This window comes from Podarcis muralis, chromosome 2 (genome assembly GCF_964188315.1).
Source record: "Podarcis muralis chromosome 2, rPodMur119.hap1.1, whole genome shotgun sequence".
Taxonomy (NCBI): domain Eukaryota; kingdom Metazoa; phylum Chordata; class Lepidosauria; order Squamata; family Lacertidae; genus Podarcis; species Podarcis muralis.
Window position 1 is genome coordinate 1,750,982 of NC_135656.1, and position 27,754 is coordinate 1,778,735.

At 44.6% G+C, this 27,754-nt stretch overlaps 1 protein-coding gene across 5 annotated transcripts in view; it reads right to left on the minus strand.

Annotated features, from left to right (window-relative positions):
* The window catches only part of COL5A3 (collagen type V alpha 3 chain), a 125,305-nt gene that overhangs the window by 20,206 nt on the left and 77,345 nt on the right, over positions 1 to 27,754 (minus strand). For all 5 annotated transcript variants that reach the window (XM_028721183.2, XM_028721182.2, XM_028721181.2 and 2 more), the window contains 21 exons: positions 27,414 to 27,467; positions 25,173 to 25,217; positions 23,701 to 23,754; positions 23,365 to 23,472; positions 22,262 to 22,315; positions 22,119 to 22,172; positions 20,720 to 20,764; positions 16,135 to 16,188; positions 15,118 to 15,162; positions 14,748 to 14,801; positions 13,174 to 13,227; positions 10,479 to 10,532; positions 9,106 to 9,213; positions 5,371 to 5,460; positions 4,355 to 4,408; positions 3,934 to 4,041; positions 2,094 to 2,201; positions 1,790 to 1,843; positions 1,545 to 1,598; positions 1,071 to 1,178; positions 22 to 75 (listed from right to left, as the gene is read on the minus strand). In XM_028721183.2, coding sequence (XP_028577016.2) covers positions 22 to 75; positions 1,071 to 1,178; positions 1,545 to 1,598; positions 1,790 to 1,843; positions 2,094 to 2,201; positions 3,934 to 4,041; positions 4,355 to 4,408; positions 5,371 to 5,460; positions 9,106 to 9,213; positions 10,479 to 10,532; positions 13,174 to 13,227; positions 14,748 to 14,801; positions 15,118 to 15,162; positions 16,135 to 16,188; positions 20,720 to 20,764; positions 22,119 to 22,172; positions 22,262 to 22,315; positions 23,365 to 23,472; positions 23,701 to 23,754; positions 25,173 to 25,217; positions 27,414 to 27,467 — 1,413 coding nt within the window. The remainder of the gene's footprint in view (positions 1 to 21; positions 76 to 1,070; positions 1,179 to 1,544; positions 1,599 to 1,789; positions 1,844 to 2,093; positions 2,202 to 3,933; positions 4,042 to 4,354; positions 4,409 to 5,370; positions 5,461 to 9,105; positions 9,214 to 10,478; positions 10,533 to 13,173; positions 13,228 to 14,747; positions 14,802 to 15,117; positions 15,163 to 16,134; positions 16,189 to 20,719; positions 20,765 to 22,118; positions 22,173 to 22,261; positions 22,316 to 23,364; positions 23,473 to 23,700; positions 23,755 to 25,172; positions 25,218 to 27,413; positions 27,468 to 27,754) is intronic.

Below are 27,754 nucleotides of genomic sequence, written 5' to 3' on the forward strand. Positions count from 1 at the left end.
GGTGAAGCAAATGACTCTTACCATTGGGCCAACATCGCCACTCTCGCCCTTCTCCCCTGGGGGCCCTGGCATCCCCTGTGAAGAAAGGACCCCCCCAACAAAGTAAGCAAGTGTAAAGCATTTCCACCATTCTGCTGATATTCCTCTAGTCTGGCTAGCAGGCACATATGAGAGTTCAAAAGCCATAATCTAAGTACTCAGAATTCAAATGTGAAAGCTTAGTTTTAAATTTCAGAATTTATATCAGGGTTTTTCAATCTGGGGAGAAATTTCAAATTTGGTGGAGAGATGTGTGTGCCTGTGAATAGTTAAGGCCCTTGTGGTAAGATTCAACTGACTGAAAGACTTTTTTTAAATGCAGAAATTTAAATAAGAAATTTTGAATTTTTACTATTGCAAATATAATTTTTTCAGAAATCCACAGTTGTGAAACCATTTATTTAACCCTCAACATTTAGAAAAACAAAATATTTTGAATTTCATGGAATTCACTGAATTTAAAATTTCATACAGAAGTTTGCCTCAGCTTTAGTCACAGTCCCAAGTTCCCTACAAACCATTTCTAGATAGCCTTGAAACCTACTGAACAATATGGGATACAGAACTCCTCTTGCAGAAATACAATTTATTAAATGCGCCAATACAAATGGAAGTCAAAAACTCTGTAGCTGCTGATAAGCTATTAAGATCAAAAATGCAATTGGGATCAAGATTAAGAATGTAATTGGATTAATTAAGACTTCAGAAGCAGGATGAAATAAAATCATCTCACCTTGAAATCTAGCACACGGGAAGTCATACAAAATGTATAATTGGCTTTATAATTGATATATATTTGAATCTGAATTGTAATTTGAGATTGATAAAATGTGGTTTATATTGGATTTTAATAATCAAAAATTAATAAAAATTATTTACAAAAAAAGAGAAAGAAACCTACTGAACAAAGCTGGGGAAATCACTGACTTTCATTCTCACTGCAGGAGCTCGCTTAAGAAGAAGCCCAGTTATTCCAAGGTACCCCCAATGAAATAGTTTCATGTTGTCTAACCTCTGGCTCCGGCACTCACTTGTAAACCAGATGGGCCACTAACACCTGGGAATCCACGGGCTCCTTCATCTCCTTTCTGGCCAAACATGCCCTGCTGCCCTCGGCGCCCAGGCTCTCCATCCGCTCCCTGTTAGCAAGACACCATGTCAGGATTCCCACTGAAACAGAAGCACCCTCCATCTCTCTTTAGTAGAGCCAAAAAGTTGGGATTAAAGAAGTGGGAGGCATCGCACTCAGCCAAGCCTCTAGTCTTCAAGCATATGGTGATGTCCACTAACATCAATCAGAGCTGCTTAGAGGTCCTCTGTTGAGTAAGAAGTATTTTCATTTTGTTAAAAATAATTTTAAAAACTCTGTGACAGATGAAAGAAAATGGTGATATGGGAGGGTAGTTGAGCTGTGCCCAGAGGACTGTGAGAGGAGACAATCCTTTCTATGAAAGATTTGGGAGAATATAGGCCAGTACAGATTTTGGCTTGGAGTCAATACTTACTGCAGGGCCTGGATGTCCAATAGGACCCTGGATCCCAGTAGGTCCTGGGGGACCCTATAAGAAGAGAAAGAACATGAAACAGCAATGCTCTCCCTAGTTATTCATTCTCTCTCTTCTAGTTTCTTTCAAAAGATCTCCTTGGTCCAGCTGATAAAGAATCTATAAGCAATCATGGCAACACAGTTTAAGGGGTAGCAATGCTGGATAATACCCTGAAGTCTGCCAGCCACCTGCCTCAAACTCACCGCTTCTCCTTTGTCGCCCTTGCTTCCCTTTTGTCCTGGGCCACCCATCTCTCCCTGCAGAAAGAGGGAGAGCAGCATGAGAACATAGAGCATCACCATGGGAACCATTGCTGCAGAAACCATTGTCAAGCAAAACACATGCCCACTGAGTCAAGTCTTGGCTGGAGAAACCAAGGCTGTGGAAATCATTGCTAGGGATAGCCAAGAATCTTGTCTGGGAAACAAAACTGGTCTTTGTAGCTGTATGAACCCTGTGCAAGTATCCCCTCTTCCTCCAAATTCAGGTGGAGCACAGGCTGCCTACCTTATCACCATCTTCTCCAGCAAGTCCTGGTGGTCCAGCTGGGCCCGGCAGACCCAATGGGCCTGGGATTCCATCATGGCCAGATGGGCCCATTGGGCCTCGCTCACCCTGGGAAAGGGGAGGTACAAATGAGGGCCGGAGGGGGATAGGACAGAGAATGGCACCGGGGTAAGTACATGAACAGTCTTCTTCTTTTCTTCTTTGGTGATCACTTGTGGCTGAGTAAGATTGTCTTCCATGAACAGTCTTAACAGTGAATCTGTAAGTGACTGCGGAAGCCAATTCTGGATCCACATGTCCTTCCACCATGGGGACATAGGTTTCTGGGCGGGAGCTGATCACTGTGAGGGTTTGCCTTTACCTTTATGAACAGTATCAGTAATATCACACAGAGGGCATGGAGACTAGTAGTTTACAGGGACTAGTAGTTTACTTGGGCTATGTCTGCTTCATCTGACTTTTTCATTACTTGCTCTAGTGAGCTCTATAGGTAGCTTATGTAATTCACAGGGAATTGTTTGTCCTGTCCTGATGAGCATTCCACTTTGACTTCTTTTTAAAAGTGCTGATGTTAGCAACCCATACAAGCAAATATTAACCTAAATGCACCTGTTTACCAATATAATTGGCCATTTGGACAACTGTTTTACAACACCCTTCCCACTTTTTGACTTTGGCACCCACCTTTGCCTATAACCCCTTTTCCTTTCTTATTAACATTTTCCATTGATAGCAGTGTGACACATCAAATCTCCATCACTGAACCTTGTTTCCTGTTCTCTTCCCCTTTGACACAACACTCAGATACACACTTAAACATCTTAATGTTCTCTTGAACTTATTTCTTCCTTTCTCCTTTTTCTGTTTTACACAGCTCAGTCAGATTTGGAGTGGCTATCAAAGAAGTCTGTGTGCACATTTGTTGTTGCCTAAGAAACCCCATCCAAAAATTCAAACAATAGCCTATTCAATGTGAGAGGAAGGAATGCATTTATATCCAATCTTAGTCTTACTCAGACTGACTGAAACTGATGGGCACAACTAACTTGAGTCCATTAATTTCAATGGATCTATTATGAGTAGGACTTAACTGGATATTAATTGATCACATGAAATGCTGCATATGACAAAAAGATGGGGGGATCTTTTTGAGAACTACCACAGGTGGCACTGGATAGGAACATTAAATATTTCAGATGGAAGAAGACCATGATAGGGAAGAGGATTACAGGAGGAGGATCTGGCTGAAAGATTCCTTTATGCTGCAAATAAAAAGCAGAGCTTAAGGTTCATCCCTGGAACCTGGGAAGCAGCAATAAAGACATGTGTCTATACAGAATGGCTCTTCTCTACCAATGCATGGCCAAAGACAACCTGAGATTGGGGGGTGAGGGGTGGCCAGGCTACTATATCATGGGGTCAGGCAGAGGTGCCGAGTTCCACCCAACGTTGGGGGGGCTGTCATGTGCATGTATGACATCAAGCGTGTTGCGACACACACACAAGGCCTGGCAAGGCTTGTCACTATTGCTGTGAGGCCCAAGCCCTCAATATCGGGGAGGGCTCAGCTCCATCCCAACAGGCTTTGGGGGCTGAATACACTTCAGCCCTATCGAGTTGGCAGGGTCAGGGATGTGGCCTCCTGAATGGGTTGAGGCATGGGCATAGCCAAGGGGGAGCAGGGAGGGGGAGCTACCCCCCTAAATCAATAAAAATGCATAGCTAACTGAGGTTCTGCCCACCCCCCAAAAAAATCCTGACTATGCCCATGGGTTGAATCATCAACTTTTCTTTTTCAGTGACTGGTCACTGATGGCATGGGAGTGTGACTGATACATACCGGTGCCCCTTTCTCCCCTGCTGGGCCAGGAGGTCCTTGGTTGCCCCCTCGCCCGGGTAGCCCAATACCCCCAGCTGCTCCTGAGGGGCCACGTTCACCAGGGGAACCCTGTTGGAAGAGAACAAATATATATACCCATCTCCTTTTTTGGAGTCCTCACTATTCTAGGTCTCTTTCCGGAGGCAACAGTCATCATTACCAAACCAACACAGGCTGCAATGTCACTTCCAAGCATTCCAGGTGAGACTCCTTTCTGCTGCAACAAATGCTTCCCTATCACAGCCCTCCCCAGCCTAGATGGTACCGTGTCAGGAAGGCTGCTCTACCTCATCAACAGTCGACACTACTGTGCCCCACAGACCACATATTTGAGGACTCCTGTCGTGCTTGTAAGACCCAGAGGAAATGCCAGCCTACTTACTGTGGGACCTTGAGGACCAGGGGGCCCTTCAGCCCCCTTCAACCCAGTTGGTCCCTGTGGAGGAAACAAAACAATCATTTAGGGAGGGTTCAGAATTGTTCATCTTTTTGAGAACTGAAGTGAATGGATGCAGCTTCAGTGGCAGAGCACATCCTCTGTACGCAGAACGTCCCAGATTCCATCCCCAGCCATTTCCACTTAGGGCTGGGAACAATCAATATAAACAATACTTAGTTAGATGGGTCCATGACCTGAATCAGTCTAAAGCAGCTTCCTTTGTTTTGGTTTCTTGCAAAAATTGATTTAGGATGAAAAGTCAGATTGGTTGCAGGAAGTCTTGGGCAAGGGAGTTCCTCCTCTAGGGTGAGAGGGAAAGAATAACTAACAGACCCAAGCCAAGGTTTAGCTAACTTCACCCCAATTGTGAAAGCAGGAATGTGCCTCTAGCAGAGTAAAAACAAAACAACGCATTTGTATTTGTGCTTTTGCTTCATTTCTAGGTTCATACACTATGGCAGGTGTTCTCCAGATGTTGTTGAGACTCCAGCTTCCATAGTTCCAGTCAGCATGGCCAACAGTGAAGGGGGATGGGAGCTGTAGTCCAGCAACATCTGGAGGGCATTATATTGGCACTATAGGGTAAGTCTCTCACCAGAGGGTGCGGTGTGCCAAAAAGGGTGACTGAAGGGTGATATGAAAGTAGCTCTAAGAAATAAAGGAAGCTGGTGGGCTAAGTGCTACATCTTCCTCAAATGTGGGCATGATCTCTATGTGTGCAGATTGCTTGAGCTTGATTTGGGGAGAGGCGTGTAGGCAGCATTCAGAAGGGGGGAGGGCTGCATTGAAAACTTCATAATTTGAGGCTCTTAGTTTAAGGAGGAAGGTGATAAGTGAGACACACACATAAAGTTTTTGCAGGATATGCCAAAGCTGCAGCTTCTGTTCCATATCCAGTGGAGTAACACCCCCACACACACACACACCAGTCCCTTCTCACCCACGTGACAAACACTTACAGTCTCCCCAGCAGGACCTCGAGCCCCAGTGAAGCCTTTCATTCCAGGAGGGCCATTTTTGCCTGGGATGCCACTAGGTCCAGGATCACCCTAGAAAAAAAACCTGGTTACTATGCAGGGAGAAGGAAAGAGGTACAAAATCTTGGGAGAAAAATTATGCCCTCTTTGTCCATCTGCATGGGAAATACTTCTGTCCATATTGATATGGGCTGCTTTAGTTTCCCCTCCTGTACTTTAGACCATAAAGGATATCAGATGTATTCATGCATGTGTACTTTGTACACAGTCTCATTGCATTGGATTTTGAAGATTTCAGGCTGCAGAAATAAATCGTTAGTTCCCATGTAGGCTCTTACCGAAATGCTGAAACTATATATTAAAAAAACCCAGATGCAGCACTTTTGCAACATACATGAAATAGATCCATTGACATTAACATGGATGTCCATGTTGGGACTACATGAAAGAACTCCGCATGAATGAACAATCCAAATTTCAACAGGGATTCTATTACAGACAGAATTTGGCAGTGTGACAATTCCTGTATTATGATGAAAACCAACAGCTCCCTCTTGAGTGTCTGTGATTTGATACCCCTCTGGTGGTCCCTGAGTAGATATACACCCTTGTCTTTATCTTCATTGCACATTTTCATCTTCAATTTCTTGTTTACAATAATGTATTAAAAAGGCAGAAGCAGTCTCTGTGTAATTTTTGTATGGATGCTTGCATGAGAGATGGAGATTTCCTAGTTGTTGATCCAAACACCAATCCAACTCTTTAAAAAGATCAACTTTTACTGGTTTCAGATTTCCATAAATATGCAAGCTTCACCCTCACTTCTCCTTGGAACCATCCAAACAGATGACCAAATCTGGTGTTCCACTCTCTCAGAACCTCTCTTCTCCAAGGAATTCTGTACATAATATGAAACCAAATATTTTGCTCAAGAGGTTACATTTAACTAACTAAATTAGAATACTTTTAGATTTGCAAGTGTGTGCATGCAATTGTTGGCTTTTCTTTTCCTTACTTTCCCCCCTTTCTCTAAATAAGCCTTCTTTAAATGCATTGACCTTGGTGCTGAAATGATTTTCTCTGGAATTCCTTACTAAAATCTTCCCCATATGCTGCTCTGTGCAGCAGTTGTAAGGCAGCCTTCCCATGTTGTAAATATATTTCACACTCTTTTATGTTCTGTGCCCTCTGAACTTTGGGGTGGTAAATCCAAAGCTCCTTACAGTTTAGTATTTCTAGAGCTGGACCTAAAGTGAGAGGTTCCTATCAGTTTGGAATAGAAATTCTCCAAAATAGCTGGCAGCTGAGCTATCTTCAGGCTAGGATCAGAGTTTGGTGGCATCTTTGCCCAGATTCATCTTTCTCTTTTTGGTGGGTGGTATTCAAAAGGGAAAGTCCTCCCCCCCCCCCGGCCGCCATTTGTCACAAGCAGAAAGACCTTACTCCAACTCGACACAGGGGAGAGAGGGAAGGGAGCTGCCCTCCCTATTATTGAAGAAATTATCTTCTGCACCATGACAGGAGCTTCCTGTGTAATGTCTTTGATTAACAATTGAATGGCATGCCACCCCTAATATGCAATAGTTATTCAGAAAAGCAAAATTATCCAAGCCAAGACATTCCATGACATTTCCTTGGGTCAGAAATGCAGAAAACTCTTCAGAAAAGATGGCTGGTTTGGGACAATCCTAAATGGAGTATACCACCACTGTCTCAGCCTCAGTCCCCCATTTGCAGTATGTAGGTCAGGCATAGGCAACCTTCCCTAGCTAACTGGACCAGTGGTCAGGGATGATGGGAATTGTAGTCCAAAACATCTGGAGGGCCGAAAGTTGCCTATGCCCGATGTAGGTAATAATATTGTTTCGCCTTACAGTATTGCTGCAGTGAGAAAACATAGAAGTACTCTGCACATTCTAGAGTCCTGCAGAAATACTAAACATTATTATTAAATCTGCAAAAATATCTAGCCCACCTCTAGTACCACATAAACTGCAAGGCACACAAGTGAAGCAACACTGTGCACCATAGGAAAACAGCTTTCACCCTTTTGCCATTTGACCTTCAAGAATACTTTAAAAAACTCTCAAATGTTTTGTTGATTAACTGTATTTTTTAAAAACAAATATATTGATGCCAAACTCAATGCATCAAATCATGCCTTGGAATTTAATTTTTGTATTTTTTTCTAAACTTCCTAAATCTAGTAGTGTACAAAATCTGAAATATAGCAAAACAAAAGGAAAAATAGAACTAGAAGAATATAAACGGAGCAAGCTTGTATGCTCCTGCTCTGGAGGCCAGGACCCGTACCAATGGATTTAAGCTACAAGAAAGGAGATTCCTGACTAAACATTAGGGAGCTGGATGATGTATAACTCTTTATTAATAGAGGAAGGGGATCAAATAAAACTTAATAACTATGATGAAATTAAATATCAGCTCTCTGGATGATTACAATACCACCAACTTTTTGAGACAAAATAATAATAACAACGGTTTCGCTACTGAGCCCTCTAAGTTGGAAAGAGAAATGTTAAATAATAAAACCAAGATAATCTCAAAGATGTACCGACTCCTCCCTGACTGGGAAGTCAAGGAGGAGGAGGTGAAGACAGCAATGAAGACAGTAATGATTAAATGGGCCCCGGATATTGTTCATACCATTCTGATCAGCAAGTGGGAAACTCTTTGGAAAGCAAATATGAAGTCTACAGCATGTTATACCATCAAGGAAAACCTAATGAAGATGCAGTTCAGATGGTATTTCACTCCATCAAAGCTTTCAAAGATGTATAAAAATGTCTCAAACAAATGCTGGCGATGTGGGGAAAGTGAAGGAAATATGTACCACATGTGGTGGACATGCAGGAAAATCAAAGAGTTTTGGAATATTATTTATGATGAAATGAAAAAGATTTTTAAATTAATACTCATAAAAAACCAGAAGCTTTCCTGCTTGTAATCATTGGCAGAGAAAATACCAAAAAATGTAAAAGAAATTTTTCTATACACAACAGTGGCCACCCAAATCACGATGAACTGGAAAGAGGAAAGGGTTCTAAAAAGATTGGAATGGCAGAATAAATTACCAGAATATGCAAAAATGGCACAACTGACTTATCGGTTGAGAGGTAACACAAAACAATCATTTATTCAAAAATGGGACATGTTTAAGAGATATTTACAAAAATTTAACAGTGGTGTGACATCTATGGCTGCATTTGAATGATCTCTGTATAAAATAATAACAAAGAAATAAGGAAAATTGGTACGATACGTTGTTAGAATGCATTAGAAAATATGAAAAGATGAAGGTAATAATCATATGCACATTCGATATTAGTTTGTTTTTGTTACGTATGAAACTTAATAAAGCATGGAAAACTTAAAAAAAAAATAGGAAGAACTTTCTGGCAGTAAGAGCTGTTCAACAGTGGATCAGGAGGTTGTGGACTCTCCTTCCGTGGAGGTTTTTAAGGAGAGGTTGGATGGCCATCTCCCATGGATGCTTTAGTCGAGAATCCTGCATTGCAGGGGGTTGGACTGGGTACAATTCTATGATTCTATGAAATCCCAGCCTTCATAAATTAATTTAAATTAGCAGTAGGCATTAAAAGATCAGCCTATTTCTTGTTTGTGTCAGATCTGATGTGTTAATTCACAAGTTTCTTACAGTTTGTTATTATGACACACATTTCCCAGGTGAGCACTCACCTTGGCACCTTCCCTTCCGGCGGCACCTGGCAACCCTTGTTCTCCAGGGGGACCGGGGGAGCCTGGGTGGCCTCTCTCTCCCATGGGACCAGTTTCTCCAGAGTTTCCCTGTGGTACGGAGAAGGTACACCACTTGAGAGCAGTTTGGGAGCAAAAACTAGCAGAGACTGCCTGGAGGCACTGGGACAACTGGCGACGGATTTTGCTGGTTCCTAGTTCCCGGTAGGCCTCATGAGACACCACAGTGAGAATGTATCGCACAATGCAGCAACAAGCAGGGCATGATAAAAGATTGCCCCTTCCCACCCAACCACCTCTTTCCTGCACCCGTGATTATGACAGCTGTGCATGGAGGGTTTTGCTGCTGCTGCTGCTATTGTTGAAAATTATCATGGTTGACAGCCTTGGATAATTCAGTTCCTACATGAATTCTCTTACCTGTCCCCCAGCCCAAGTCATGTATATTAGTGTCCATCATCACATTTTGTGGGTATTGTTGTTAACTATGAGCTGCCTGAAGAAGTATTTCTGTTCCTGTGTTCTGAACCTATTTCCAATCAATGACTATGAGTATTGATAGAGCAAGGGAGTGTGCAATTTCTCTCTAATCACTATAAATCTTGATTGTGTCTTTCCCATTTTTTCTTCTGAACTAAAAAGCCTTGACCCCTTAAAAGGAAAACAGGGAATAAATAGTTCTACCACACTCTGTTTGCAAACATCTTGCGGGGTATCTAACTATCCCCTGGTGGAGATTGATTGCTGAACTGGATAGATCTGCAGCCTACTTTATTCCAATCAAGCAAGACAATTATTATCCTCTTACAGTTGTGAGAAGCTACAAGGCACTGGTGTGTATGTGTGTGTCAAACCAGAGTCTCCAACACCTTTCCTCTTGCACCTGCCAGATTATAGTTCCTCAGACCAGGCCTTATGAATAAAGAAAGTCAGTGGACCTCCCAGCTTGAATATCTTCAGGTGATTTAACAAGACTATTGGGACGCACTGACTCCTGCAGCTAAACCAGTTGCTCAGTTTGAGCAACTTGTCCCTGAACAGCTAGCAGATTCCTAGCCTCCTTCAACTGATGGCTGATACCTGATCCTTCCCTGTCATGGATCAGCTTTCTAACATTCAGCCCTTTTTATCCTTATCTGCCTGTGCCTCAACTGGACCCAGCTGCAAGGCCGAGGCCTGACAGAATCTGCCCTGTGTACAGGATCACACAAAGGAGGTTCTAGACCCACAGTGAAGTTCTGAACCCCTCATCTTTAGTCAGGCACCGCCATCTGTTCTTCATCTGGTGGTTACTGACTCTGATATCTTTTGATGTTTTGACTGTGATCATGAGAACTAAAGCTTTTCTTCCTTACCTGTGGTCCCACAACTCCAGCAGGTCCTGGTGGGCCAGTTTTGCCATGAAATCCCTAACAAATAATAATCATCATCATCATCATCATCATCATCATCATCATCATATATTTATATCCCACCCATCTGGCTGGGTTTCTCCGGCCACTCTGGGTGGGTCCCAACAGAATAATAAAAACACAATAAAACATCAAACATTAAAAACTTCCCTAAACAGGGCTGCCTTCAGATGTCTTCTAAAAGTCAAATAGTTGTTTATTTCCTTAACATCTGATGGGAGGGCATTCCACGGGGCAGGAGCCACTACCAAGAAGGCCCTCTGCCTTGTTCCCTGTAACCTCACTTCTCGTAATGAGGGAACTGCCAGAAGGCCCTCAGAGCTAGACCTCAGTGTCCAGGCTGAACGATGGGGGTGGAGACACTCCTTCAGATATACTGGACCGAGGCCGTTTAGGGCTTTAAAGGTCAGCACCAACACTTTGAATTGTGCTCAGAAATGTACTGGGAGCCAATGTAGGTCTTCCAGGACCAATGTTATATGGTCTTGGCAGCCACTCCCAGTCACCAGTCTAGCTGCCACATTCTGGATTAGTTGTAGTTTCCAGGTTACCTTCAAAGGTAGCCCCACACAAGAGTGCATTGCAGTAGCCTAAGCGGGAGATATCTAGAGCATGCACCACTCTGGTGAGACACTCTGTGGGCAGGTACCCACAGCCTATGTACCAGATGGAGCTGGTAGATAGCTGCCCTGGACACACACCTCCATGGATAGCTGTGAGTTCAAAATGACTTCCAGGCTGCGCACCTGGTCCTTCAGGGGCACAGTTACCCCATTCAGGACCAAGGAGTCCTAGACACCTGCCCACCCCATCTCCCCAAAAGAGTACTTCTGTCTTGTCAGGATTCAACCTCAATCCATTAGCCGCCATCCATCCTCCAACTGCCTCCAGACACTCACACAGGACCTTCACCACCTTCACTGATTCTGATTTAAAAGAGAGGTAGAGCTGGGTATCATCCGCATACTGATGAACACCCAGCCCAAACCCCCTGATGATATCTCCCAGCAGCTTCATATAGATGTTAAAAAGCATGGGGACAGAACCCTGAGGCACTCCACAAGTTCAGCCCAGGGGTCTGAACACTCATCCCCCAACACCACTTTCTGTACATGGCCCAGGAGGGAGTGGAACCACTGTATAACAGTGCCCCCAGCTCCCAGCCCCTCGGGACAGTCCAGAAGGATGTCATAGCCGATGGTATCAAAGCCCACCAGAGATCATCAACCAGCATGACCAAGGCAGTTTCAGTCCCATGATGAGGCCTGAATCCTGATTGGAAGGGATCCAAATGGTCCGCATCCTGCAGACATGCCTGGAGTTGTTCAGCAACCACCCACTCAATCACCTTGCCCAAGAATGGAAGATTTAAGACTGGGCGATATTTTGCCATATTGGCTGGTTCCAAAGATGTATTTTTAAGAATGGTTTAATGACCACCTCTTTCAGTGGGTCTGGGAAAGCTCCCTCACAGAGGGAAGCATTCACCACCCGGCATAGCCCATCGCCCAGCCCTTCCCAGCTCACTTTTATGAGCCAGGATGAGCAAGGATCAAGGAGACAGGTGGTTTCACTCATCCAAGCAGCCTGTCCACATCCTCAGAGGAAACAGATTGGAATTGATCCCATGCAACTGACTAGACAGGACTCTAGCATTCTCCCTCCCCAGTCCTGCTCTTTCCGAATCTAAGTGACTTTATCTGCAAAATACTTTGCAAAATCATTGCAGGAGATCTTGGGGTCCTTTCTAGGCCCCAAGGGCAAAGGTGGTTCTGTTAAATTGTGAACCACCTGAAAGAGTCTCCTGCTGCTGTTTTCTGCAGATGCAACTGAGGCAGTAAAGAAGGTCCTCTTTGCTGTCGCTATCGCCACTTGGTAGGCTTGTGTGCGGCCCAATTCAGAATGAGTTTTCTGCCACCGGCACTCTAGCCGTCTCAGCAATTGTTTCATTGCCCTCAGCCCTGGAGAAAACCACGGGGTTGTCTGGGCTCCATGTACTCAGAGAGTGCACTTCGGAGCCAGACAGTGAATAGCCCTGGTTAACTCCGCATTCCAACGGGTCACTAGGAAATCAGCTGAAAGACCATCAACATGGGATAAAACATCCCCTACCACTCTCTGGAAACCATTTGGATACATTAAGTGGCAGGGGCGGGCCATCTGAATCGGTTCGCCTAAGGGGAGGGGAAATGAAGGTCAGGATCCAAAGAAATGGCACCAAGCAAGGAGTCCCATGTAGATCCCAATCATGGCCACTCATCCATTCAAAAAATGGAACATTTGCTGAGCTTGTTAAGGCACTGCCAAACAACTGCTTGATGTGCCCAGCACTACAGTTGCCTCACCATTTCCATTACTAAACAGAGCTTCAGCTGTTGCCCGATCAGCTAGTTCTGTTCACTTGGAAACTGTATCTTGTTTTCCTTTGCTCCAGCAACAAAGTGGAAGGCACTGTGGAGAGCCAGCAGTGGCATGCAAAGCCCATTAAGAGAAAAGGGTGGAGGCTCCCATGCTGGTATAGGCAGGCCAAGAAGAGCGTTTGAGGTTACAGGGAAAGAACACTTGGAATGTATGGCCTTTGCCTAGAGACCCCAAATGACTAGGACCAACTTTGCACTGTGCTCGAAATGATACTCACCGGCTCACCACGCTGACCTGGATGTCCCGGTAAACCATCCTTCCCAGCAGGGCCCTACAAGCAGCAGGAATTAAAAGAAAACTCTCAGATGGTCAGGAGGGATCCTTTACCCAAGAATCCCTCCTTAGACAGCTGCAGGCACACTCCAAACACACATCAGAAAGTTTGAATAAGTGTGCAAAAGGTTTGTGTCATAGGACTCAGTCTGGTCTGCAACTGCCCTTCATGGTACTGTCTACAATACTTTTTGTCTTTTGGTATGAGATTGTTGGGAAACTATGTACCCATTTCACAACGCAACACATGTTGGGCAGCCTGTGCTGAGGCAGATTAATAAAACCAATGCAATAAAGTAATAAAAACCTGTGAGAAAGATTAGCAGTTGGAAAACATTTCAAGCCTATGAAAACCAGATCATGTGTCCTCCAAAAGCAGACAAGGATTGTGCTCTTTCAAGTGCTCTGATCAAGAACATGGGAGGAGAGGGGGAGGCAGTGAAACATGAAGACAACCCAGCTGGACAGCTCCCCAGTCTAAACGCCAGAGAGCAGAGATGGGAATAAGACTGCTCGGGCGGGGTTCTTTTAACTGAGATCTAATATGATCAGCCACCTGGTACTCTCCAGGAATCTTCAAAATGAACATTGCAATTTTGTGATAGAAACATGCCTCACAATTTATGTTGGTTCCCCCCTCCCCCATCTCTTTCATACAGTTAGAAGTTGCAGGTAAAATTCATTTTGTCAGAATGTATTGCCTGTGGCAACAACAAACGGGGGTGGGGGTAGATTTCAATTTGAACAAATTTCTTCAGAACTGTTGAACAGAAATTCACCTTCAAACAAATACTGACCAGAAATCAGAAGCTTAGATATCAAAAGGTAGCACTGCCATGACCATGAACAGACACAAACCTGTGTTGCAAAATGTGACAATCTACAAAAATGCAAGCGCAACACGCTGGCTAATAACTGTTAGTAAATATATAATCAGTATGATGTCATTCAAAATATAAGAATAAGCCACTTCAAAATAATATATATACCATACAACACATCTCACAAAATATACAAGTAACTGCAAGTTGTTATATGTATCAGAGTCAAACAAAGACCATATATATATATATATATATATATATATATATATATATATATATTTACAGACTGGCTTTAAAAGCATTTTTCCTATAGAAGAAGTGAGGCAGGGACTGGCTTCTTAAGATTCTTGAGGAGTACCTCCAAGAAAGAATTAGTTTCCCCCTCCCAATACTACAGTCAAAACCTCAAAGGCAAAAGGGAGTCATTCTCCTCCCCCCTTTGCCCTCACATACTTGGGTCCTATCTTGTAAAGGACACAATATTATCTCAGGCTGTTTCCATAGCAGATGCTTAAACTGGGTTTTGCTTTCTTTGCACTTCTAATTCAAGTGTCGGCCTAAAACAGCTAGACTGTACATTTTTCTTCCACACGGCACTCTTGTGTTTGAATGCCTCATGGGACGACTGTCCCCTACCAACACCATGTTTCTAGACAAGTAGGAACTTGGGCCTGGGGGTCCGTGGGATACTTACAGGTGGGCCCTTGGGGCCTGGGAATCCATTAGGGCCCTGTGGACCGGAGGGACCCTGAGGAAAGAGAAGGGGAAATGTGATTGTGAGAGGTTTTCTCCATCTTCCTTGCCTTGCCTTTGACCTCCTCCTGCCCATCTCTATCACTTCACCTCTTAGACCTCATTGGTGGCATTTGTATTCTTCAATTCGGCTTTTGTTCTTCCCACCCACTGCAGCATGGCTCTGTTATCTAGAGTAAAACCTCACCCTCCACAACTCTGGTGGCATCTAAGACATCATAGCTTCTTCGGCCAAAGCACGAAACTGGACTCTGCTGATATCACCCTCTCCAGGGTTCCTTCCCTTGCACTGACCTGATTCCTCAGCTTACCTTTTCCCCAACAATTCCTGGGGCTCCATCGTGGCCTGAATCACCCTGTGGGAAGAAAGCATTATTGAGGGGTGGCAGAAAAAGATCCCAGCTTTTGATTGCAATAAATGTCAGGGACTAGCATGTAAAGCGGTCTTAGAGGAATAAAGCTGAAGAGGCAGCATTAAGAAGCTCTCATTCACTAGGGGCACAATAAGGACTAGAAATTCATGTGAGTCAAGTAATTCATTCAGATGGCTGACTTGGTGCAGAGTTCCTGCGACTATTCGATTTTGAATAGCACGTTTGAATGCTCTTCCATATCAAAATCTTACTCCCTGTGGGAAAAGCAGCAACTTGGGGAGAGGGTTGTGGTCTAATATTCTTGTTTTCTTTGTTCATAAATAACCTATAGAATCATAGAATTGTAGAGTTGGAAGGGTTCCCCAGGGTCATCTAGTCCAACCCTCTGCAATGCAGGAATCTCAGCTAAAGCATCCAGAACAGGTGGCCATCCAAGACCTGCTTTAAAAACCTCCATTGAAGGAGAGTCCACCACCTTCCATCCCATGGTCAAACAGCTCTTACCGTCAAAAAGTTCTTCATTTAAATTAACATCATTTAAAAGGAAACTGCACTGTAAGCAAGAAACTGACACAGCAAAAAGAAGCAGTAATCATGGCTAAACCACCAAAGGATGTACAAGTGATTTCAACAATAGCCTGTAGTGAAACAGTAGTGTCCAGTGAACAGCTCTGCCTCTTAGTAGTAGTGAAATTACATAACTTAGAGATTGGGCGGGGTGGTGGTGGTGGAGGGGAGAACAAAAGGTTTGAAGACAGCTTGGCCTCAGGGCTGTTCCTTAGAAAATATGCTAGGCAGAGTCTAAAAAGGTCCTGCTATGAGATCGGTGGAAGCCAACAAATAAATTATGTAGATGAGAATAGTGTTGTGCTCCAATGGAGAGCACTGGGCACAGGTGAACAAACAGAGGTCACAGAGAAATGTGCAACATGCACAGCATAAAGACAGACATACCTTTGGTCCTGGTTTTCCTGTGGGTCCTGGCAAACCACGTTCACCTGGAAGACCCTAGAAAGGGAGAAAGGACACTAATTTCATAGCCTTGTAAATGCCACGTGGGGGCTGTGCCAGACTTTGGAGGTCCCACATGATTTAGAGTGATGAAATTGAGCGACCAGACTGGGTACTTCCAGAAGACAATGTCTCTCACTGTCATTACAGCACTTGCATGCTAAACTAGGAATGCAGGAGGATAACTGAGTGAATTGCAACTTTTTTTGGGGGGGGGGGAGGGTATGGCATGTCACATGATCATGACTTCATGCACAAGCCCCTGCCTGAATTATGGACCAAAGTGACAGAAATAGGTGACTTGCTGCAGGATGAGAGGTGTTAGAGCAGGGGTCAGCAACGTTTACCTTGCCTGGGCCGGTTGTGAACCAGAGGAGATCCCTCTGTGGGCTCACGCATGCGCCCCACAATTTCCAGCATCTGCGCAGACGTGTTTTTCAGAGTCTGCACATGCGCAGGTGCAATTTTTGGCACCAAGGAAGCGAGTCCCCATGCCATGCTGCACCGGCTTAGCACCGCAAGCTGGGACTCGCTGAGTGGGCGGCTCATGGGTTAAACGACTCCCGTGGGCTGCTTGTGGCCCATGGGCCTTAGGTTGCCTGTGTTAGAGTGTAAGGATTGCAGGCAGATGTGCACAAAAGGCATGGTTTCTCCTTTCAGAACTGGTATCTGCACCAGAACAGAAATGAAATGACATCCAAATAAAAAGTGAAGTAACATTTCAAGATTTTAAAGTAATCTTTTTGAATGCCATGTTTGTGTGTTCAAATTTCACACTGAAAGTAGACTTAGAAGTTCTTTTAAAGAATCATAGTGGGTTTTAAGATAATAGTGGTATTAACTCACCAAATTCAACTTTACTTAGAGTCAATTTGGAGGAAGCTGGAGGAAGTACCAATTAATTTGATAAATCAAATATTTTACAAACTATCACTTACCCCCCCCCCCCAAAAAAAAACCTCACAACACTCTAAAAGCTTCCATAATTGAAAAAAAATGAAGACTGGGAAGAAAATTCAAATGAGAATATAAATTCAAATACTCATGAGCAAATTCAAACCAGGAGGATTTGATTTAGAATTTCAGCTCTATAGAACACTATGGCTCCAAGTGGATGGACGGATGGGAAATGTTGACTGGTTATGTTAGTGCAATTTTAGATGAGCATCAAACTTTAGAGCAGGGTGAAAAATGACGGCAAAGTAATTTTTTGTTAGTGTTAGTTTTTGTTAGTATTTGAAATTATGGTAAGCAGCCGCCTCCTCCACCCCCAGCTCCACATCAGCACAGGGAAGTGTCTGAGTCAATCCTACCCAGCCCCTGAGTTCTTGGTTGCATAGACCTATGCTAAGCTTACAGAATGAAGTTGTTCTGCCTGTTCTTGAACCTGGTCCCCTCAGCTCTCTTCCATGTGGGCATTGTAAGGTCCCCAATTCAGAGGAGGCAGCTTGGGCAATCTGTCTTTCCTCCATCCTCCTTATACTGAGCTCTCAGGAATTCTAAGACTACCTTTTGCTCTCTAGAGGGCAAAGAAAGATGGTATAAGTATCTGATATGATATATGAAGGGTGGAAAGGGTCTGAAGGCTCCTGAACTTGAAAGAGGCAGTGGGGCAGCCACTCCTGAAACAACTCTTCCTGGATTCAGAGGTTTATTCCATGTCCTGCCTGGTTGGCCACACTCCTTCTGGGGGGCAAGGTGCTTGAGAAAAGGGCAGGCAGTCCAGCTGCAGGCCTTTTTGAGGGAAACTGATTATCAGAACTCATTTCAATCTGGATTCAGGTCTGTTTTTTACCCTGATGACCTTCTCCAGGAAAGATGGCAGGGGTGTCCCTGTCAAGACTCCTAATTCAGCTGCTTTTGATACTGTTGGTAAGGACTGTATCCATGGGCTGCAACGCGAAAGCACTGTCTCCCATTGGCTTGACTCTCGCTTGCCAGGGAAGCCAGGCAGTTGCAGAGTCACGTTCAGCGATGGTGCCTCAGTCCCTTGGCAGCTGAACTGAGGGTGCTGTAAGCCACTATCTTATCCTGAAGGCTCTTTAACAGCTATATGGCCACTTGAGAAGGTCACCCTGCTATCCTTTTCAGTTGCCTGCACTGTTTTAAATGAGGGATTTTAATTGTATTTTTCTTATTCTATCTTTATTTGTAGCAGTACACTTACTGCATTTTGATTCTGTAATTTCTGTAAATTGCTGGGGGTTACACAGGATATTCATTTTTTTCTGAATAAATATCACAGAAGGCAGTAACCATATTTAGCTCTGGTCCTTGCCATTACCCATCGCATTTTAAAAAGTTCCTTTTATTTGAATGATTTCTAGGCCACCCTCCTAGCAAAAGCCCTCTCATGGCAGCTTACATTAGTAGAATAAAACAAAAGATCAGTGCTATAGTATTAAAGTTAAAACATTTCATAAGACAGCTTTCATAAAATTAATTGAAACAGGCAATAAGAACAATGTGAAACCAACAGTTTAAAACCAGCAGCAATATAAAACAATAATAAAGCTCAGCATCTTAATTAAAAGCAGCTCAGAATAAATGGCTTTTCAAGACCAATTTAAAAGCCAGCACTGAAGGGGCCCAACATATTTCTGTCCCACTTTTCTTATCAGTATTTTCACATCATTGTAATTGGTTTTTTCAGTAAGTAATTGTATGTTCAGGTGGCATGGTGCTTAAATACAGGAATACAGGTGCTTAAATACAGGAAATTGGCCAACTTGGATCTGTATCAATCGAATGATTGATCAGTAGAGATAGAGATAGATAGAGCGCTCCAGTGCAGTAAAATGACAGGCCTTTGGAGTGGTGTCCCTCCCTTGCCCCCATTTGTGGAATGCTCTCCCGGGGGAAACTTGCCTGGCACCGCAATAAGTTTTGAGGCATTAGTCCAATACATTTTTATTCCCTCAGGCATTCAGTAGCTTAGTTGGTCTCTCTTGTGGTGCTCCTCTTTTTTTTTTAATGTATTTTTATTAAAGATTTTCTCGATTTACAAAGGTATGTGCAATGTCTCTCTCTCATATTTTTCCCCCATGTAACTTTTTTTTAACCAATCAGTTTCATTTGTTGAGACCTTGGAAAGAGGTGGAGGGCAGGAAAGATGGGTGGGGGTGGGGTCAGGTGGTGATGTTTCTATTTTACTTAATATATGTGGGGTTTTGTGTCAGCATTGCTTGTGCAGGTTCTCTGCTGTTCACTTGTGTTCCTTTGGTGGTGAGAGAGGTTGGGGTTGGCCTAGGGTGTGGCTGTTCATTTGTGGTTAGCTGTGGTGGTCTTTGTTTTCATGTGTGAGGGGGGTGGCTGGGTGTTTTGGATCAAGTTAGCCATATTGAGTTGTATGCTGTTAATGGATTTTTGTCATTGTCTTGTTGGGCTGTGTATGTGATAAAGGAGAGCCATACCGGGGTGAAGGCTGTTAGTTTCTGTTTGTGCCACTGCAGAGCTTTGAGTCACAAGACTCTGTTTACATTCCAGAGACATTCCAGACTGTTGGAAGTCTCACGGAAGACAGGAGACAGATGTGGTGTTTACTGGTTTCCTGTTCCTTTGTGTTCCAGTTGCTCTCTGCTTTCACAGAGAGAGCATGTTTATTCCTTTCCTGTCTGCATAGTTAGAAATAAAATGCTCTTTGCAATGTAGCTCATACTATCTCGGCTCCTTCCCTGAATGCTGGATACTCTGTATAATGGGGGAACGTGCTTGGAGCCTCATCAAAGGCTCAGGTCTATAATCACGTTGGAGGACTTGACCGGAAGAGTCGCTCGGTCGAACACAAGTCCGACAAAGGCGTCTTCTTCTATTTGTCCCCGTGTCAGTTTCAGTTTATTGGTTAATTTTTCTAGTAAGGCTATTTCCCATACTCAGAGCTCCACTGGGTTGTGGGGGCGGGGAGGCTGTGGCTCCCTCGGTAGGCGCGCCGGACACCCCGGTTTCCCTCTGGCAGTGGTGCTGGCAGCAGTGGAGGCAGAAGCGGTGGGGTCTTGGCTCATTTCTCTCCTTCCCCTCCTGCTTCCGTGCTGCCTCCGAGGTCCTCCTGAACTTGGAGCTCCGGGTGGCTGGGTGCCCTTGGTCCCGGTTTGGTCAAGGTCATGGGGGGGGCTGTGGTTTGCTCTGGGTGCCCCCGGTTCCTCTCTCATATTGGTGCTGGTAACAGCACCAGCGGTGCTGGCAGCAGAAGTTCCAGCAGCCCAGGAGCCAGCCAGGTAGCTTTGTAGGTTCTGGCTGGCTTCAGGAGCTGCCCGTTGCCGTGGCGTCCGCCATGCTGCCTTAACCGGAAGTCCCCTGGTGCTCATCTTTTAGTGAGGTGGGGTAGGTCTTGTTCAATGCATTGTGTTATTGGATGAACATATTATGATTTTTGAATTGTTCACTGTATCAAATTGTCTGGTTTTAAAGCTATTTTTTCTGTTTGTATTTTATCTTGTTATGCTGCTTTGAGACCTTTTTGTACAAAGCAACTAAAAGAGGTTAATAACAATAAAAATAAGCTGTGCTGTCACATTGGGTAAAAGCTCACCGGGGGACCCCGTTGTCCCGTCTGCCCAGCCTGGCCAGCTTTGCCCTGTGAAACATAAAGAGAAACAGAAGATGAGACACAAAAGTAGGGCACCCATACATGCTCTCATTATGGAGATGGCACTGTGCCTCAGCACTTTGGTCATCCAGAGGCCTCTGTCACTCTAGGACGCTCCACTCACCAGAGTTAATAAGGCAAAGGAGTCCTGTCTTGCCCAGAGATGCTGTCTTCCTTTCAGCTCCAATTCATCTCTTGATTACGCAAACTAGAGGTGGAGACCCTATTGCCCTGCAGATGTTGTCAGCCTACAACTCGCATCATCCCTCGCCAATGTGAGGCCAAGTTTGGAAGGGGTGAGTTAGCTCAGATGCAGGCTTGCACCTGAAAATCATGCCTTTTGCCCTGGCAAGCCTTATCTTCAATTCACAAGGACTGAGGAAAAGCACTCTGCACATGCTCAGATGCACTTTTATCTTGGTTTCATAAATTTCAAAACTAAGCCCTTCACTTTGAAATCAGGTTTCAGGGTTGAACCCCAAATCAGATTAAGCCCTAGTACATTGCAAGGCGTGGGCCAGAGAACCCTATTAAAAAGACTGAAGGCCTTGTTCTCTGACACCCATATTTGCCACCAAGGATGGAGAGAGGCAAGAAAGGGCCCAAGGGGAGAAGGGCCCCCTGGTGTGCACCTCCTGTTTAGGGAAGTTTTTAATGTTTGATGTTGACGCTTTTTTATTATTAATATTCTGTTGGGAGCTGCCCATAGTGGCTGGGGAAACCCAGACAGATGGGCGGGGTATAAATAAAAAATGATGATGATGATGATGATGAACATGGATTGGTGCCAATTAATTAATGATATGAAGGGAAACATAGCAATTCTAAAATAGTAAAATTATAATTCCATAGTTTATACAGTGGTACCTTGGGTTACAAACACTTCAGGTTACAGACTCCGCTAACCTCCGCTAAGTAGTACCTCGGGTTAAGAACTTTACTTCAGGATGAGAACAGAAATCACGTGCTGGCAGCGCGGCAGCAGCAGGAGGCCCCATTAGCTAAAGTGGTACCTCAGGCTAAGAACGGTTTCAGGTTAAGAACGGACCTCCGGAACGAATTAAGTTCGTAACCAGAGATACCACTGTGCTGGCCTTTCCTCCATCTGGCTCTGCCATGCCACTCTCTTAATCTCATTGGCGTCTCTTTTCTTTGCTATCTTTCAACAGTCTCATAACTTCTCATGAGGCAAGTCAATCGAAAAATCAAGTTTCCCTAAAAAAAGCTCAGCAACTTACTTTTTGAAATATGGCAGCCCTACCACACCTACAAACCCTGGATGTACCTTCCATCCACATGGCGCTTTCCAGATGTGGCCCCTGTTTCCCATGGCTCCACTCACCCGTTTGCCTTTTTCTCCAATGAGGCCCAGAGGCCCTGGAAATCCAGTTGAGCCCTGCAGGAAAACCACACCGTCTCAGTAAAGCAGATGATGAGCGGGGACATGTCATCCTTCCTTTACCTCAGAAATCTCCTCATACTCACCTTAGGTCCCTGGCGTCCAGGGTATCCTGGTAGGCCTGGCACCCCCAATTTGCCCTGCAAAAATAGAAGATAAGTGTCTTAAAGTCTTAAAGTGCTCCCAAAACAGTGGCATAGCATGTGGGGGGCCACGGGGATGGTGACTTCCAGGCGCAAAATTATGAGAGGGCCACAACCAGGCACCCCCACAACAGGTTCCCTGCTGAGCTCCTGCCGCCTTCTGGAACCACACGGAAGCAAGCCATGCCTGGGCCGGGCCCTCAACCTTCATCCTTTGGGGCAGGGGCAGTGCCTCCTTCTTGGACGCCTGTGTGCGCCCTGCCCCTGGACTGGCCAGAGGCACTGACTCTCCTGGCCTGCGAGGTGGCAAGGTCCGGGGAACACTGGGTGCCGGTGGGAGCAGTGGCAGCTCCACTTGGCACTCCTGGCACTGGCCTCCCCAGCAGTGAGGGGTCATGGCCAGCAGGCAACAGTGGGGCATGCAAGGGCAGCCCTGAGCTCTCCTAGCATGGATGCCCACCAGTGTGCCCCCCACCCACATGCCTTGCCACTGCCACCTACATGCCACCCAGCCGGGTCAAGGGTGAGGGGCCATGTCCGACCACCCAGGAGGGAGGGAGGCAGGAAAGGGCCCAAGGGGGGAAAGGGCCCCCTGGTGTGCACCTGCATCCCAGCTGCCCCCCAGGGAGCTCAACACTTTCCCCACCCCAGGCACCGGCAACCCATGCTACACCACAGCAAAAAAGGACTAGACAAGTCCTTGAAAGTGGGTAGAGAAGAGAACTGGGTGCAAAGTAGTGTGAACCCAGCGTAAAGCAGCTGGCTACCTATTCCCAGGTAAGATCCTCCCCCTATTGTGTGGGCAGGTGGTCCCTCCCCCTACCTGGCCTGATCACCTTGGCAACGCCTCCCCAGGTGGGATTGGGCAACTGGCTGAGGTAGGCGGAGACCTCCAGGTATCCCACCTGGGGAAGGCAAAGCCAAGCCTGTGCTAATGGTGCCCCAGGGGGCTGAGCACGACCAAACAAAGGGTGCCCCCCCATTTAATGTGGGGAGCGGCCATTCCTAAAATTAGACACAGGGAGGGTGATGGGGCAATGACTCACCTTCTCACCAGCTGGCCCAGAAGAACCAGCTTCCCCCACAGGTCCTGCCTGCCCTTTCAGCCCCTCAGGGCCATCCTCACCACGTACACCCAATGGGCCAGCATCACCCTGTCAGAAATAAAAACAAAAGGGTGGTTGTAGCAGAATCCGGGGGTAAAAATATTGGGAGGTCAGAGATTTACAGATTCCCCAGTACAAGAACTGGAGTCATTTAGGAAAATGATGCAGGTAAGCATACATTAGCTTGCTTTACAAATGTGTTAAACTGTGTGATTAGCACACTCAAAGTTCTCAAACGTACAGAACCATTAGCATATGGGGAAGGGTATTGCTCACCCGGTCACCTTTTGGCCCCATGTCACCCTTGAAACCAGGAAATCCATCTTCTCCCTATAAAGAGACAACAGGTAGCTGGAGCAGTAGAAGTGCCCAGGTCTCTAACTTTGACACTGATGTGTGGCATCAAGAAGCATACATGTTCACACTACCAGTGTCCACAACTTCTCTGCTGTACTAGCTGCCCAATTTGGGTAATGCTCAGAGAGCTTTCCCTTTTACCTTTTACCAAAACCTCCCCTCACAATCCTTGCCAACACCACAAACCCTCCAAAGGACCCAAATGGGCTGAGCCACACAACTGCTCCTGGAGGATGACTGGGAAGTGTTGGAATATTCCAGTTTTCTGAGAGGGTGAGGGGTCCCTCTCAGGATCCGAGTGGCCAGAGACTGGTACAAATGGCCTGTATTAGGCCAATTAGCTGGCAAACCTGCTAGCAGAACTACTAACTCCAATTTACTTGCAAAATTTTGAATGCAGATTCTCCTGAATATCTTCACTTTTCCCAGTTACAAATTGTTGGCAATTGTAAGAATTTTAGAAAACAAAGAAGATGTTAAATTTGGCAGGTAGATACTTAACACCATTACTTTATAATTCATCAGGAAGAAATAAAATCTCAGCTTGTTCAAAAAAGAACACTCCAGTGAGCAACCTGGCCGCTGAATTCTGCACTAGCTGAAGTTTCCAAACCATCTTCAGAGGCAGCCCTATGTATAACACATTGCAGTAATCTAATCTTGAGGTTACCAGAGCATAGACAACCCAGATTGTTGTTGTTGTTGTTTAGTCGTTTAGTCGTGTCCAACTCTTCGTGACCCCATGGACCAGAGCACGCCAGGCACCTCTGTCCTCCACTACTTCCCGCAGTTTGGTTAAACTCATGCTGGTAACCTCGAAAACACTATCCAACCATCTTGTCCTCTGTCGCCCCCTTCTCCTTGTGCCCTCCATCTTTCCCAACATCAGTGTCTTCTCCAGGGAGTCTTCTCTTCTCATGAGGTGGCCAAAGTACTGGAGCCTCAGCTTCACGATCTGTCCTTCCAGTGAGCACTCAGGGCTGATTTCCTTAAGAATGGATGCGTTTGATCTTCTTGCAGTCCATGGGACTCTCAAGAGTCTTCTCCAGCACCATAATTCAAAAGCATCAATTCTTCGGCGATCAGCTTTCTTTATGGTCCAGCTCTCACTTCCATACATCACTACTGGGAAAACCATGGCGTTAACTATACGGACCTTTGTTGGCAAGGTGACGTCTCTACTTCTCAAGATGCTGTCTAGGCCTGTCATTGCCCTTCTCCCAAGAAGCAGGCGTCTTTTAATTTCGTGGCTGCTGTCACCAGATTAGATTAAACTTCCATAATTTGTTACATGGTGTACAACAAGTAGAGAAAGCAGGAACAGACAAGTCGTATCTGGAGATTAGAAGAAAATCTGTTGTCTGAAATAGATCCCTCACCTAAAAACTCACCTTCTCACCTTTGCTACCTTTGAGGCCCCTCATGCCAAATGCCCCCTGCGGAAACATGGAAAGGTACAACAGTGTTAGCCAGAAGAATTAAAAAATAGCATCAAGCATTAAAAAATTATTTATTTATTTGACAATAGATGCATATTGTTAAAGAAAAAACCATTTGGGTGATTTAACACATTTGATTAAAAATAGAAATAGCTGCTATTCACAAGCCTTAGTCCAATAATCCACTAACCTTAGTCTAAAAATAAAGTACCAGTATTCCTGACAAAACATGTAAATTAGATTTTCCGTATGTCTTACTACATCAGTACATGATTTAACAACAAAAATTATTTCAGCCAAAGAGTCATAAATCTGTCAACCCACTCTGATCCGAAACAAATCGGTTAATTTAACCATATAGACTGTGCCCCAGCCTTAGTGAACCAGTCATGCACATTGGCATGTGCCAATGGCATGTGTTGTAAGCAATAGTTATACAGGCTGCACTTAGAGTACCATCTCTCTGACATCTGTCGGTATTGCATCCTTACTAGGTAAAAAAAGGATGGTTAAGCCCAGTCAAAGGTGACTATGGGGTGTGGCACTCCTCTTGCTTCAGGCCAAGGGAGCTGGCGTTTGTCCACAGACAGCTTTCCGGGTCATGTGGCCAGCATGACTAAACTGCTTCTGGCACAACAGAACACCGTGACGGAAACCAGAGCACATGGAAACGTTTACCTTCCTGCTGCAGTGTTATCTATTTATCTACTCACACTGGTGTGCTTTCGAACTGCTAGGTTGACAGAAGCTGGGACAGAGCAATGGGAGCTCACTGATCGGCAAGCCGAAGAGGCTCGGTGGTTTAGACCACAGCACCACCCGTGTCCCTGCATCCTTATTACAACCAAATAAGAAGACCAGTGGGTCTACTGGCAGAATATATCCCATAATTGTTTCAATTTCTTTAACAATATCAATCCAGAAATTTGTTTTATTTTAAGACAGTACCAGAAAATATTTAAGATGCGTGTGTTAGGCATCTTACATCTCCAACACTGACCATTTTATACATACAGTGAAGATGTTTTGATGTTAAATAAGATCTTAAAATGATTTTATAGAATCTTCCTTCAAGGCTAACAACGACCCATTCTGCCACACCCATCTCCATGTATTTGTTGGCATTTCAAATTCACCGAGTCTTCCTAAAGAGCCACACTCAGTAATTAAGGTATGAATACTGTTTCTAAGTTGCAAATATTGGATGAGCAGTTTTTACATTAAATAGAGATTTTTGAACTACTCTGGGTCTTTCACCAAAAACATCTACAAAAACCTTTAGCCAGTTGTAGAAGATTTAAGTGAATTCCCAAAGGTAAATTCAAAAATAAAATTATTATTTTTGACAACATCATCATTTTTAGACTGCTGTTTCCCCAACAATTCCCCCAACTATGAAGTAATTAATTGTGACCAATACACAATTTTTCCCTTAAACTATTTGCTTATGTTCAAGGCTAGCTTTTCAGATTTTGCATGGTTGTTCTATTTGTTTACAAATAGTGTGACATCATCTGTATATGAGCTAATTTTAAATTCTTCTGACCAATTTTAGCTACATTATTTGTAGCATTTGATGTAATCATTTCCACTAAAGGTTCAATAAATAATGCAAACTAAATAGTGGGGATTGTGGCTTGTATTAAAGATGCAGGACCAATGGATGCCCTTGTACCTCTTTTAAAACAAAATAAGTGCAAATTAACTCAATTTATGGAATGTGCGCAGAGAGAGCTCGAGAGAGCTCTATGCTAGATCTGGGATAACATGAGCAGATACTGAGTCTGGAAAGACAAGGCCAAGAAGTCAGGTATGAAGAGGTACCAAAGGCTTGAGTATTTTGCACAGAAGAACCTTACATAACCTGAGTACGGCTGGATAGCACAGTTGGTTAGAGCACTGTACTGATAATGCCAAGGTTGCAGGTTCGATCCCCATATGGCCAGTTGCATATTCCTGCATTGCAGCGGGTTGGACTAGATGATCCGCAGGGTCCCTTCCAACTCTACAATTCTATGATGATTCAATAATTCTTGCTTGTAATGGCATTGGCTTTCGTTAGGTTTACTTCCAAGACTGCAGCTGTAAATTGAGGATCCAGTAGCATGTGGCAGTGTGGTAGGGGGAGAAAACCCAGCCGTGATTCTCATTCTGTGTTAAAGAACTTGGTAAAAGGAGGCAACAAGGACCTACCTTGACTCCACGGGGACCTGGGTAGCCTATTGGACCTGCTGCACCAGACAGACCCTGGAGGAAAAAGGGTTGTTCTTTTTTTCAATCAGTCTCTCTTATTGGCATACAGAGGACACAAAAATTTATAAGTCAAAGCATTAAATTGGAGTCTATTCATAAAAGGAGATACTTTAAGATAGAACTAATACATGCTAAGATTTAAAAGTCTTATATTGATATCATTTCATGGTACATTCTCCATGATGTCATGCCTCAACTGTTCAGAAGAGAGGAAACTGTGGAGAAATCAGAGCAATTTAACCTTAATTATTTGTCACAGATTTTTGTGTAAAACAGGCAGT